Source organism: Pongo abelii, chromosome 6, assembly GCF_028885655.2.
Source record: "Pongo abelii isolate AG06213 chromosome 6, NHGRI_mPonAbe1-v2.0_pri, whole genome shotgun sequence".
Taxonomy (NCBI): Eukaryota; Metazoa; Chordata; class Mammalia; order Primates; family Hominidae; genus Pongo; species Pongo abelii.
In genome coordinates, this window is record NC_071991.2 from 130,299,163 (window position 1) to 130,312,544 (window position 13,382).

General features: G+C 38.4%; 1 protein-coding gene across 3 annotated transcripts in view; it reads right to left on the reverse strand.

The window, feature by feature from the left end:
- CHCHD3 (coiled-coil-helix-coiled-coil-helix domain containing 3) overlaps positions 1–13,382 on the reverse strand; it is a 304,023-nt gene that overhangs the window by 180,367 nt on the left and 110,274 nt on the right. For all 3 annotated transcript variants that reach the window (XM_002818468.4, XM_054559826.2, XM_054559825.2), the window contains exon 4: positions 10,866–10,983. In XM_002818468.4, coding sequence (XP_002818514.1) covers positions 10,866–10,983 — 118 coding nt within the window. The remainder of the gene's footprint in view (positions 1–10,865; positions 10,984–13,382) is intronic.

Genomic DNA, 13,382 nt, shown 5'->3' on the forward strand with positions numbered 1-13,382 from the left:
AGACTTTATGTTAGACATAAAAAAGAGTAGGCCGGGCACAGTGACTCATGGCTGTAATCCCAGCACTTTGGGAGGCCGAGGCGGGCAGATCACAAGGTCAGGAGTTCGAGACGAGCCTGACCAACATGGTGAAACCCCGTCTCCACTAAAAATACAAAAATTAGCCGGGCGTGGAGGCGTGCACCAGTAATCCCAGTTACTCAGGAGGCTGAGGCAGCAGAGTCACTTGAACCCGGGAGGTGGAAGGTTGCAGTGAGCCAAGATCACGCCACTGCACTCCAGCCTACACAACAGAGTGAGACTCAGTCTCAAAAGAAAAAGAGAAAGTTTCTGCCTTTATATACTAGTATTCCTTTGAGGCCAAGGGAATGGATAATTGCTACAAACCAGGTCCTTTTGTGTCTATATCAACCACTTCTCCCAAAGTATGACAGGCCATGGCAAACTTTCTTTAAATAAGAACATTCAAAAATGACTTGATGAAAGTGTACAAATAGCACTTCCTTTGACGAGTATCTTTTGCAATACAGGGATTCACATAAGAGCATGTTTCTAAATACTGAAATTTACAGTTTGACATGCCAGAACTTTTTAAATGCAAAATGGTTTAGATGGAAATGGTAGTGCTAATATTTCTTACCCATGCTGGTAAACAAATTATTCTCAATCCCTGATAGTATTATGATTGTGCATACATTATTTCACTAAGCAAGAACACACAAGGCCTATTCGAGTAGTTAAGGTTGCCTGCCTCTATGCTAAGTAGGCTCATAATGCTATGAGTTTTGTGTGTGTGTGTGTGTTTTACTTCCTGTGAGTGTGCATCACATGCATGACGATTAGTTGCCTTTTCTACTTTTAGCTGCAGTAATTTCTGCTTTGTCCATGTGCCTAAAAGTCCATTTCCCTTTCTAATGTAATATATCAAATCCATTACACGTTAAAAACAAACAACAACAACAAAACCAAATTTGCTAAATTGTGCCCAAAATAAGATCACCTCGGCACAGAAGATCAGAGTTGTAACCCTGGCTCTATCTCTGTGCAACATTTAGTTTCACAGTCTCTTTGAATGTTTGCTTTATCATCTCTAATAGGAATGAATGATAGATGTCCTACCCATATCAAACACCCAAGAAGACAGTAGAGTTGAAGGCTCTTAGTTAAATGAAAAAAAAAAAAACTAAATCTAAAAACAAATATTGCTTTTACTGTGATGCTGTTTATCAGCAAAGCTAATAAGCTTCAAGACACTAACTAGAATCACTTTGTGATGCCTTTGGGGTTCACAGCTATGGTTCCAGGCAATGAGTTACCTGTGTTCCTGAGAGTCAAATATGTAACCTATGGATAGGCAAGAAAGGATTTAAAATATGTGCATACACTGGGCTAAAGAAACTGTAAATGGATGAAGTTTAATTTCTAAGCAGAAAATGTATATGAGTAGGTTTTATCATCTCCAATAAAACTGGCCCATGACACTAACTAGTGTTCTTTCTTATCAAGAAAATATTAAACACATATCTGGAGTTAAATTTACAGTCAGTGTTTGAAACAGGCAGAGGGTAAGTATGGAACTTTGTAACCATTTGTCATAAAAGATGGAAGAAGGGGGAAAAGCTAGCTAGAAAACTCTAAATGCTTTATCTAATCAACAAATTTCTATGACAATGAAGACATTTGATAAGTTTACCACAAGTAATCATAAATTATTGGTGCTGATCATTCCACTGTATTTTTTTCAAAATAGCATGGTGCTATCTGCGTAAATCATATTCTGCCTGCAGCAATGTAGCTTACCTCGAATTATTTCAGAATCATCTAAAATGACTTATTTTTCTATTAAAATGATGAATGGGCTAAATGAGGTATGTAATAAATACTGTAGGTTTGTAAACAGATTCCTGCTCTTGAGAGAACGGAAGTCTTACTTCATTTGGTAATTCTGCCTCTTGGTATTTTCAAGAGAAGTCATCCTTAAACTACAGTTAGTAAAGAAAAGAGTAGAGTGAGCAAGAAAATGTCCAATGTCTTTATGGGTAAGGGAATAGTTAAAAGATACATGAAGATAGTTGCCACCTGCCCCCACCCCCAAATCAGGACACAGGTCAGAACATCAAGAAACACAGAAAAAGCATAACTCAGTGCCATTTAGGAATCATATCAAAGCAATAAAAGCACGGATACAGAAAAGGAATACAGAGCAGGAATATTCAACACTGTGAAAAATTTAACATCCAATAAACAAAAATGAAGCAGGCCTCATTGCACATGGTATATCACATAGTATATCACATGGTAAATAATATTGCTGTTCAATTTAATACTGAATTCACTAAACCTCAGGTCCATGCACAATAGGTTGAAAACAAGTCACGAGAACTGTATCAGAACTGACAGTTGTGTGACTTGCCATGAAGACAATCTGGAAAGATTGCTGTAAGAATATAAGGAGCTCATCTGCCTTACATTCTCATTCAAAACATCATGTGCAAAACATGTATTTGCGATTGTTAAGGACTGACAGACTTGATTATGCTTAACTTTTAATTTGTTGCAGGTTAAAGCAAATACCAAGGGCCGTATTTCTTAGCCTATTTAGTAGGAAATGAGATTATGATGTCAGTTCAATAAAATTCCAACAGACCAGGCAATGAAGTAAATATGTTCACAATGAATCCCAGGTCATCATAAAGAGATGGAATTATAACCAGCCCTTTGCACCTTAATTGCCTATGGACTTTTACGCAGTGCTCTCCATATCTCACCTGGACACCCATAATGACCCAAGTGATAGGATGTCAATAAGTTATTACAGCTAACACATAGGACACCACTCAACAACAACTGCCCTGAACCAACTGGTTTGCAAGTAACTTGATGAATTTTCAAAATCACACTTGTAAAGTATGAGAACACATTCTAAGCAGAGTTATTCCCCCAGCTGTCCTTAAATATGACTAATTGTTGCCAAGAACATCAATAGCATTCTACTCAACTGTGCTGTCTTCTTTTCTAATCACTGTCAAAAAGGCCACCAGTCTGACACAGTTCCTTGGAGAATGGCGACACCGTGTTGACTGGATAGGCCCCCCGAGTCTTGGCAGTGAGATCTCCAGGACCAGAACACTCCACTGCTCTCCACCTCCAGGTCCCTCAATATCTAGTCAGCATAACATTGAGCTTCTCAGAGGCTATTTGGTGATGTTAAGATCCTAGGTATTTCTGGTCGGGTGCTGTGGCTGACGCCTGTAATCCCAGCACTTTGGGAGGCGAAGGAGGGAGGATCTCCTGAGCACAGGAGTTTGAGACCAGCCTGGGCAACGTGGCAAAACCTTGTTTCTTAAATAAATACATACACAAATAAAATAAAACAAAATTAGCCAGACATGGTGGAATGTGCCTCCAGTCCCAGCTACTCAGGAGGTTGAGGTGGGAGGATCGCTTGAGCCTGGGACGTCAAGGCTGCAATGAGCCATGATCATGCACTGCACTCCAGCCTGGGCAACAAGTAAGACCATGTCTCAAAAAAAAAAAAAAAAAAAAAAGAACCTAGGCATTTCTGCCAACCTAGATGAGGAAAGGGGGTCTGACAATGTACATTTCAGAAATATATTAATCTGGGCAAGTTTTCAGGATACAAGCAAACTTTAAATCTGTAATCGCAGTCCTATTCATTCTTGGTGGGCAAACTGAAACAAAACACGTTTCTCCTTTTTCACTGCAGTAGCAAACATACCTAAAGCTGCCCTGCTACTCCACAGAAAATTTGGTTCACAGTCTCTTCATAAGGTTGTGTGTGCATTCCAGCTGATAATAATAATGCTGCCATAACATACAGGAGGTAGAGGCCACACGTGATAACAAAGAACACAAAGGAGAAAACAGAATCTGGATACTTTGTTCCAGAAGCCCTAATACACTACTAAATCCAAATGCACAGGAGGCTCCCACCTGTCGTGAGGGATACTTCCCTTTGAATTTCCTGGTAAGCTATTAAGAGAGAAGAGTCAGAAAGAACGGGACTTGCAGATGGATTCCAGAGCCCATTCTCACCAATAACACTGAGGAAAACGTCTAACACCTAAATGGCCCAAATCCTCCCAATACAACATGGAAATGCCATATTTCAATAGCTGTCAAAAGCAAAAGCTCGAATTCATTAACTTCATTTTTGGAATTCAAAGCAAACTAATATTCTACACATATCCAAATAATTGGAGGTTAGTGTCTAGGGCAAGAAAACCAGTACACAACATACATAACTGGAGAGAGTTTTAACAGAGATTATAATCCAAGTCTAAATTGCACCCAAAAACAACAGATTTATTTTTAAAATTATCTTTAAATGCCCAATGAAAGAACCCGGGAAACCACTGCCTACACTGCAATTTCGTTCACCTGGCTAATTTCAGTGATACTAAAAACCCCAAGTGATCACTCTTACTCTTCTCTTACACAGAACTTTTGAGTATGAACCATGTCGATCATTTCAAAATTACAACCCCAGTTGTTTCCTTTCCTCGTTGGATAGAACCTCACTTGGACAGCAGTAGTGTTCTTATCTGCTTCCTTTAATTTAGTCATTTTTCTCTATATCCCAAATTCAAAACCGTTTTCTTTTTTACCATGAAATTTCAACTGTCACAGTTTGAAGCACAAACAAAATACAGAACTGAAAGGCACACAGCACAAAATTAATCAATTCTTCTTCTTGATTGCTTCACTGGTGCATTTCAGACAAAAGGCAAACTGGGGATGAAAAGTGACATTTTGGAGAAACAGTCACTTAAATTTGCAAAAACTAAATTTATGCATTCACCCACCCTTTTTTTTTTTTACTGTTTTTTTTTTTCTAAACAGTATAAGGTTTTACAAATTCAAAAATTATAGCTTAAGTTGGGACAAAATACACAAGGCAAGAATAACCTTCCCCACAAACCTGACACTTAACTGCAGACTCTGAAGAAAAGCAACCAGATCTAATTCATCTTTGCATCCCTGGCAAATAGTACCTAGTACACAGTAGGTGTTTAATAAATATATGATGAAGGACAATGCAGAAAGGGACAAAAATACCTAATGATCTGACTAATGTTCTTGCCCAGAGCTGAACAAACAACTGATGCAGTATCTGAGGCCAGGACCCTCCTCAATGCTACACTGAAGTCAGACTTCACGCTATGCTTAGCCCAGGACATTTTTTACATTGATTGCTAATTTTTGTATTTCAAATGATATGAAGTTGCTGATACTAGAAACCTTGCTTGTAGTTAGGCTTGACATTTCTCTCAACCCTTCAAACCTAAAATCCTAGTAATACTACCTCCCAAATAGTTCCTACTCCTCTTCTTTTCTCTGCATCCCTGCTACCATGCCCTAATTTGGGTACCACCTGTTCTCACCTGGATTAACACAGGGCTTTCTAACTGGTCTCTGGGCTTCCAGCCATTTCCTCCTCTGCTCTTCCCTTCATACTTCATTAGAGTGTAAGCTAAAAATCAAACCCTAAGCCCCATGACTGACTAAATGGACCCCCTCTTGGCCAAGGGGACCTCAAAGAAACTTAAAAACTGAGGTCTCAACCATAAAGGGATAGGAGGTTGGACATGTCTCTTTATACACCCTCTCTTTTACAGTTTAGACACAACCATTGACCAGCATTAACGTTAAAATAGAGACCACAAGACTGACAAAGCCGGCTTTCTGTGGCAATCAGGTACCAATTATAAACAGGACCTAGGGCCAGGCCAGTCAAGGGTTAAGTCGTGAACCCCCTGCACACACACACATGCACTTAAAGAACAGACTATGTTCTAACTGCCACAAGGATTCCCACTCAGCAACTTCTAGTAGTGTCCCCCTATCCTCATGTTTCCATGCTTTTGCCTGCAATACCTGAGGCTGTTTCATCCCACTCCTCAACCTTGGGAGCAAATCCTACTCATACTTCAAGAGTCAGCTCAGGGGTCCTTTCCCCAGAAAATCTTTTCTATTCTTCCCCATTTCCTCTCCTCCTATTTCCAGGGCTTCAGTAGATGCAATTAGTCATTTATTCAATCAACAAATATTTATTGACTGCTTACTGTTTGCTCAGCACTGGCATATATTAGGCACTCAATTACGTGTTGAATAAATAAATGCAAACATAGCAATTAGTTAAAAGAAAGACAAAGTCCTGGCTTTCCCAAAAGTGAGAATCCTCACAAGACTATAAGTAGCATGGCTCTATAACAGACTTAGCATTTTTAAACATTATTTTTAATGTATCTTCCACCTTTAATTCCTCAAGGACAAGATTTTGTCTTTTATTCATAGATCATTAGTACCCAACATAGTACATTTCATACAGTAAGCACTCAATAAAACATCTGTCCAGAGTAATGGAAGAATATTGAAGTAAATATTGCCTTAAGTAAGTAAACTGAGACTTCTTTTTAACATTTGGATTAAAAAAAAAAAAAGAAAAGAAAAGAAAAGAAAATACTACATAATTCTGTGATGATAACAAGAAACATGTGGCTGGGCATGGTGGCTCACGTCTATAATCCCAACACTCTGGGAGACCAAGGCAGAAGGATCACTTGAGCCAGGAGTTCAAGATCCATAGCAAGACTCTGTCTCTACTTAAATTTTTAAAAATAATTAAAATTTTAAAAATCTAACATTAAACCAGCATAATGTAGTAAGACATAAAAAAGAGTGAGTCAAAATTTTAACTGGCATTTTAAAAAGAAAATATAACTGCAAAGTCCAAAAAACCAACTCACTACTCTTCAATTTCAAAAAAGAATCTAATGACAGCAAATATTAGATCACATATATAAGATCTTTACAATACACATATCAAGTTGCATTAACTTTACAAATTCCCTGGTCCTGTCCTTCTAGTCAGTCTTCATTCTCTACAGAGGTGCTTTCCTGCTCCTAAGAAGCATATTTTGAATGTGAGTTGCTTTTAACATTTTCATGCAGGTAAAATCATTATCAGTAGACTGCCTCTTCCAAAGCCTCTGGATAAAGTCAACTGATTAAAATGCTGGCATCACTCAGTGCTGAGTAGAGGAAGGGGCTGGTATACTCTTCCAGAATCTAGAGTGGGATTAACAGCTTCCTCAGCTAAAGCAATTCTTCCAAAGGGGAAAGTTTTGATCTGATCCTATTTTAAAACTTCAACAACAGGGCCATCATGACTTTGCCCTTCAAAGAGCTTCAATAAAGCTAGCTGCTAAAACAACTGTGGGAAGAAAAAGCCTGGACTCACGTCTAAGGAGACAGAAACCTAAATGTCAGCTGTTAGTGAGCCAGAAAGATGTGGGGGGTGTGGGGTAAGGGGTGGGAATCGTTTTATTTCACAGTCCCAACATCACATCAGCTCCCATGCTTTCACCCTCGCTCTCCTGAAAGACAACTTTTTAATTACTTCACATGTGTGAAACACAATCTTTACTTTCCTGCAGAATGCAACATTTGAGTTCTAAATAAAGAGGAACAAAGCAATGCTTGGCCATCACTCAAAGAGTCCCACATATTAGAATTAAGAATGGCAGCAACAGGGGCCCTCCACACACAGCAGGAGCAATGCTAACCTTTCTGGGACGACTCTCACATCAATTATGGGTTCTGAAGATGCCCACCTCTCCAGCTGGGGATCAAGGAACTAACATACAACAGCAGGCTTGCAGTCACTGTCCACACCACACAGTACTGGTTTGGAGGGTGGTGGGATGCATAATCTGAGACCCTAAAGCATGTATAAAATATATACATATGGGGAAGGCAGAAAGAACTTTATACCTCTAAACATTAATGACAGATGACAGAATTATAATAATACTGATTTTCTTTGTAATTTTTTGTTTTCCAAATGTTCTATAATATTCTTGTATTAATTTAGTAATTAGTGGAAAACTCAGTGAAGCACAACCATTAAAATGTGACCACACAAAAACGTATTTATCAGTATAAAAACTTTTACCACATGGCCTAAATGTTTTAATGTGAAGGTTATTGTAACAGTTATACAAAAGAGTGTATACTATTATCTATGTTTGGAGAAATACAGTTATACACATAAAATCAAATGTTTTATACCAACTTAGTGGGAAGTAAAAAGGAATATAAACACAATAAACCAAAATGTTAACAGTAACTATCTCTGAATTGTAGTACATTGAGTGATTTTAGTATCTCTTTGTATTTATTTTCTAATCTTGATCCAATGAATATGTATGTCTTCCATAATAACAAATAACAACAATAAAGGGAGAAATCTGGTAAATAAATTGGGAATTGCCCAATAACTAAATGTCACTGGCAGCCATGTTGCTGTGGCCATGGCAGACCATGCAAATGTCTGACAACACTCTGGGAAGGAAGGGACTCTCTCAATCAGCTGTCATCCTATGGCATAAATTCCACTTTTATTCCCTAATTGCTTTGAGGGCTCTATTTGGCAAATATCACAACAGATGCTGAAATACAGGAGTTGTGAGTACTACAATTTGTCATCTATACCACACAACCAGAATCTGTAAAGAGATCTACAAATCAGAATGTATGAGGCCAGTGTCTCATGCTTCACCAGCTACACAAAGCAGTAAAGACAGACAATAGACAAGATTCATTAGGTAAAACAGAACAGACTGCAGATATGCTATTCCAATCAAAACATGTTGCTTAATATTTTAGTTATGTTGAGTAACAAATCTTTCGATACTTTCACATTTTTTTGTGAAATCTCTTTTTATGTCTTGCTGAGTGTGTGTATATATTTAATGAGTTTTTTGAGTTTTTGAATCTTGCTGGTCTCCATAAACTAAGAGAATAAGACAGTATGTCCAAATTCAGGCAAAAAGAGGTAGAGAAAGAGTGCTTCAAAGATAAGATTCAAAAGAGTAAAAGCTGGGAGGCAAAGAGAAATGCCAACCAAGGTATTCTTCTGCCTGCTGGAAACTAAGAGTTTTGCTCTCGTACCTTCCTCAAACATGAGCACTATTAACCTCCTCCACTACATCCTTAGCCTCCAAATTTGGAGACTTTAATATACATAGAAATGACCTTTCAACCCACTGACCTGACATTTTTTCAGCTTCCTCAAAAAATCCTTCAGCTTAGACATACAACAAATTTAATTTTCAGTTGAGTTACTCAAAACTTACTGTCTTTAATTCTGAAATTATTCCCCTTTCACAATGACTGACTTTGCTTCTACCTCTCTTATTCCCTTTGTTCCACTCAATACATGTACTGTTCTCAGGGCAGCTGCCAGTCAGTCCACTGACATTTCTTTCTTGGTCTACTACTTCTATTCCGGCTTCACTATTTGCCCATGCAACCTGGACCCCAGATTTGTCACTGAAGAAACTGACTCATTAGGCATGGACTTCCTTTCATGTTCTGTTTGCAGCTGGTCATGGGTTGGTCTTTCAGAGAAGTGACTAAGGTAAAGAATGGGAGAGACTAGAAATTGGCCTTCTTCTTAGAAAGTTTTAGTGTTTCCCAATTGCCTAGTGAACTAGGAAAATCCCCCTCACTCTTGCATTCAAAGTTCTCCATTCCACGGTCCCATTTTCCCTGTCCAGTGAGTTCCCAACTGTGCTCCAATGAGGACTAAAGGTTCCAAGGAGTAACATCTGGGTTTCTAGGAAGGCCAAAGTGGAGGCTAAGCAGTCAACACTCTAGGTTTCACCCAGAGCAGCTCCACTTTTATCTATCAAATAACAATAAGAAATTGCTTAATAAATTATGTTGAATACAAAGGACAGAACATTATTCAGCCATTAAAAACTACATTCAGAAAAATGTTCAGCGGCACAGGAAAATGTTCATGGGCTTAACACCATCTATAGCATTATCTAAATGCTTCAATATGTTAAAAAGCCTAGAAAAAAATAATCTCAAGGAAAACACACACTGGTGTAAACCATGGTTATAACAGAAAGACAGATTGATGGGTGTCTTTTAAACCTTCTTCTGTCCGTTAGTAATACTTTTAAAGACAACAAACAACAACAAAAACATGTCTATGTAATCTTTTAAAAGATTAAAAAATATTTTCTTTAAAAAAAAATTATCTTAGAAAAGACTGTTCCCCAAGGCCCTGGCTCTACATTTTCTCTTCCCTAAACCCCAGGGAGTGATTGATCAAACCTTACTCACCTTTGCCAGAGTCTTCCAGACTAATATCTGGTGGTTGCCAGCCGCGAGAGAAAGAAGCCTAGATTGCTGACCCCTGAGGTTTCAAAGACAACAAAACCAAAAAAGGCAAAGGAGAAAAAAAGAAGACAGGCCGGGCTCGGTGGCTCACACCTGTAATCCCAGCAGTTTGGGAAGCCGAGGCGGGTGGATCATGTGGTCAGGAGTTCAAGACCAGCCTGGCCAAGATAGTGAAACCCCATCTCTACTAAAAATACAAAAATTAGCTGGGCACGATGGCAGGCGCCTATAATCTCAGCTACTCGGGAGGCTGAGGCTGGAGAATCACTTGAACCCCAGAGGCGGAGGTTGCAGTGAGCTGAGATTGCACCACTGCACACTAGCCTAGGCGACAGAGCAAGACTCCGTCTCAAAAAAAAAGGAAAGAAAGAAAAAGAAAAAAAAAGCAGACAACAAACCTTCAGGCGTGAAACATGTACACATGTCTGCATGTTGGTCTTCAATACTTCCAGTTACCTGCCTTTAAAGTCCTTGATGGTTAAATCTAAACTGTAAGCTACTTACAACAGGCAAAAATCAAAATCTGAGCAAAGAGAACATGAATAATATTATCAACACTAAAAGCTGGCACAGAGTACTTAGCTCTTCCCAAACATCAGAGATTTCGTTGTAGGCAAGAAAATTTCTCCTACATTTTTAATACTCACCAGGTGCTTTGCCTTAGCACGTTCCTCCTCGCTAGATATCCTCTCCCGAAGGATGGCTCTGGTTAACTGCTCATTGGCAGCAGCCCTCTCTCGGTCCAGCTCTTTGGCTTGCTTTAGTCTAAAATGACAAGAATTGTCTAAGTTAGAAAAAATATTTTATTAGTTGATATTATTTTCTATCAAATGAAATAATTGAAAAATAGAAACACATAGCCAAAAAGGTCAACAGCTGAAATCATCTTGGCCCATAATCTATCAAAAAAGCAGGTATAGAAGTAAATCCCCATGCAGCCTCCACCCAAGCATTTAAAATAACCAAATTCAAATACATGAAGAAGCTTATTAATTTGGCTGCCAAATATAACTAAGTTTTACAAAGTTCTTCTTATGTAAAATTAAAATCTGCCCACCAAAAAAATTCCATCCCTGGTGCTTCCATTTGGCCTCTGAAAATTTAAGTAATTAACAAACCATCTAGGCCAGGCATGGTGGCAGCTCACGCCTGTAATCCCAACACTTTGGGAGGCCAAGGCGAGTGGACCACTTGAGGTCAGGAGTTCGAGACCAGCCTGGCCAACATGGTGAAACCTCGTCTCTACTAAAAATACAAAACTTTGCTGGGCGTGGTGGTACATGCCTGTAATCCCAGCTACCTGGGAGGCTGAGGCAGGAGAACTGCTTGAGCCTGGGAGGTAGAGGATGCAGTGAGCTGAGATCATGCCACTGCATTCTAGCCTGGGCAAAAGAGACTCCGTTTCAAAAAAAAAAAAAAGCCATCTACATGACAAATATTTGAAGGTAACCATCATCTCTTTGTCCAAACTTATTCAACTCACCCATTTACTGAATGCACACCAGGCACTGTGCTAGGCATTGAGGACACAGTGATAAGATGGACCGGTCACTGTCATTGTGGATGTTACAGCACAGCAGAGAAGCCAGACATTAGGGAACTAACGAGGACATCTTTCCTCCCAGTATATTACCCCTATTTTCCAACAATCCTCATATGCAAATATGACTACACCTTTCAACTGCAGGGCTCCTCACTTCTGGAATGACTCCAATCTATCTGTTAGCTCCAAACTAAACCTAACCCTCCAGACATGCTCTAGCAAACTAAGACAGGAGAATCTTACTTCTCTGGATCTGTACACAATACTAATTCTATTAATGAAGCATAAGATTGCATTAGATTTGTCAGTAGCCTCATCACACAATTAGATCATATTAAGTTACAACCCACTAAAACCCCTCATTGTACATGATAAAGATAAATTACTTTGGCACTGATTTTTGCCATAATGCCTGGCACATAGAGGCATTCAGTAATCACTGAATCACTGAAGATTTCAGTCTAATCTCATGGACAAAGATTTTCTGACTGCCTTTTCTTCTTTGAGAGAATAACCCTACTATACCATCATATCCCTGAAGGTACAGCTATGCTTTAAAAAGGAAAAGTAAAATTATTATGTTGGTGTAAGTGAAATTCTGAGTGAAATCTACTTTATACGTGTGAATGATGAGCACCAAATTCTACTCAGTACTAGCTTATCAAATTTCAGTTTTAAAAAGATTTTTGAAAAAAATTAGAGATAAAATTTTGTGTTACTATTTTTAAATTGCTACATCATCCTGATACTCTGGAATTCTCAGAAATCAACTACAACAGAAAAAAAAAAGTCACCTTGTGAGATATATTCCAAAGTTATCATTCTTTTCCCCTAAAAATCAAAGCTGTGTAGTTTTCTGTCTTAAATAAAAAAAGAGGACTAGAAACAAGTTAAAATCTGTATTTCGAAATTCTCTAATGCGAAAGTAACGTTTGGGAAACTTCCTAAGCAATAAGCACAATGACACTCATACAAACCAAATTTCTCTAAATTATTTCACAAGGACCATACAATAAATTCAGCAACATCAATGATATCAACACATTAACACCACTGGATATGTGTAATTGCAAGAGAACAGCAATAATTAGAAGTCACACCACTTCCTAGAACAGCAGTTCTAAAACTACAGTCCACAAACCAGCTGCAGTAGCATCAACTGGGAGTCTATCAGAAATGCAGCTTCTCTGATACCACCCCACACTTGCTGAATCAGAAACTCTAGGGATACTGCCTAGCAAACTGTCTTTTCATAAGCCCTCCAGAATTCTGATGCATGCTAAAGTTTAAGACCACAGCCCTTAATTACCAAAATACACTTGTACTCAAATAAATCCTGGAGATAAATGAAAGTAACATCAAAAATGAAGTGCTCCCCACAAGAATATTGTGCAAATAACTGCTGAGGTTATCATATCAGATTACAACACTGTATTTAAAGCATTTTTTGGACATCTTACCTCTAAGTAAAAAAGCGTTACCTATTTTTACCAGTGAGGTGGAAACTAAAATAAAATAATAAAATTACTATCATTTATGGATCAACTACTAAGCACTGTGCTAGGCACTTTACAAACATATATAAAATGTTTATTAAAATGCTATTATTAGTTCATGAACA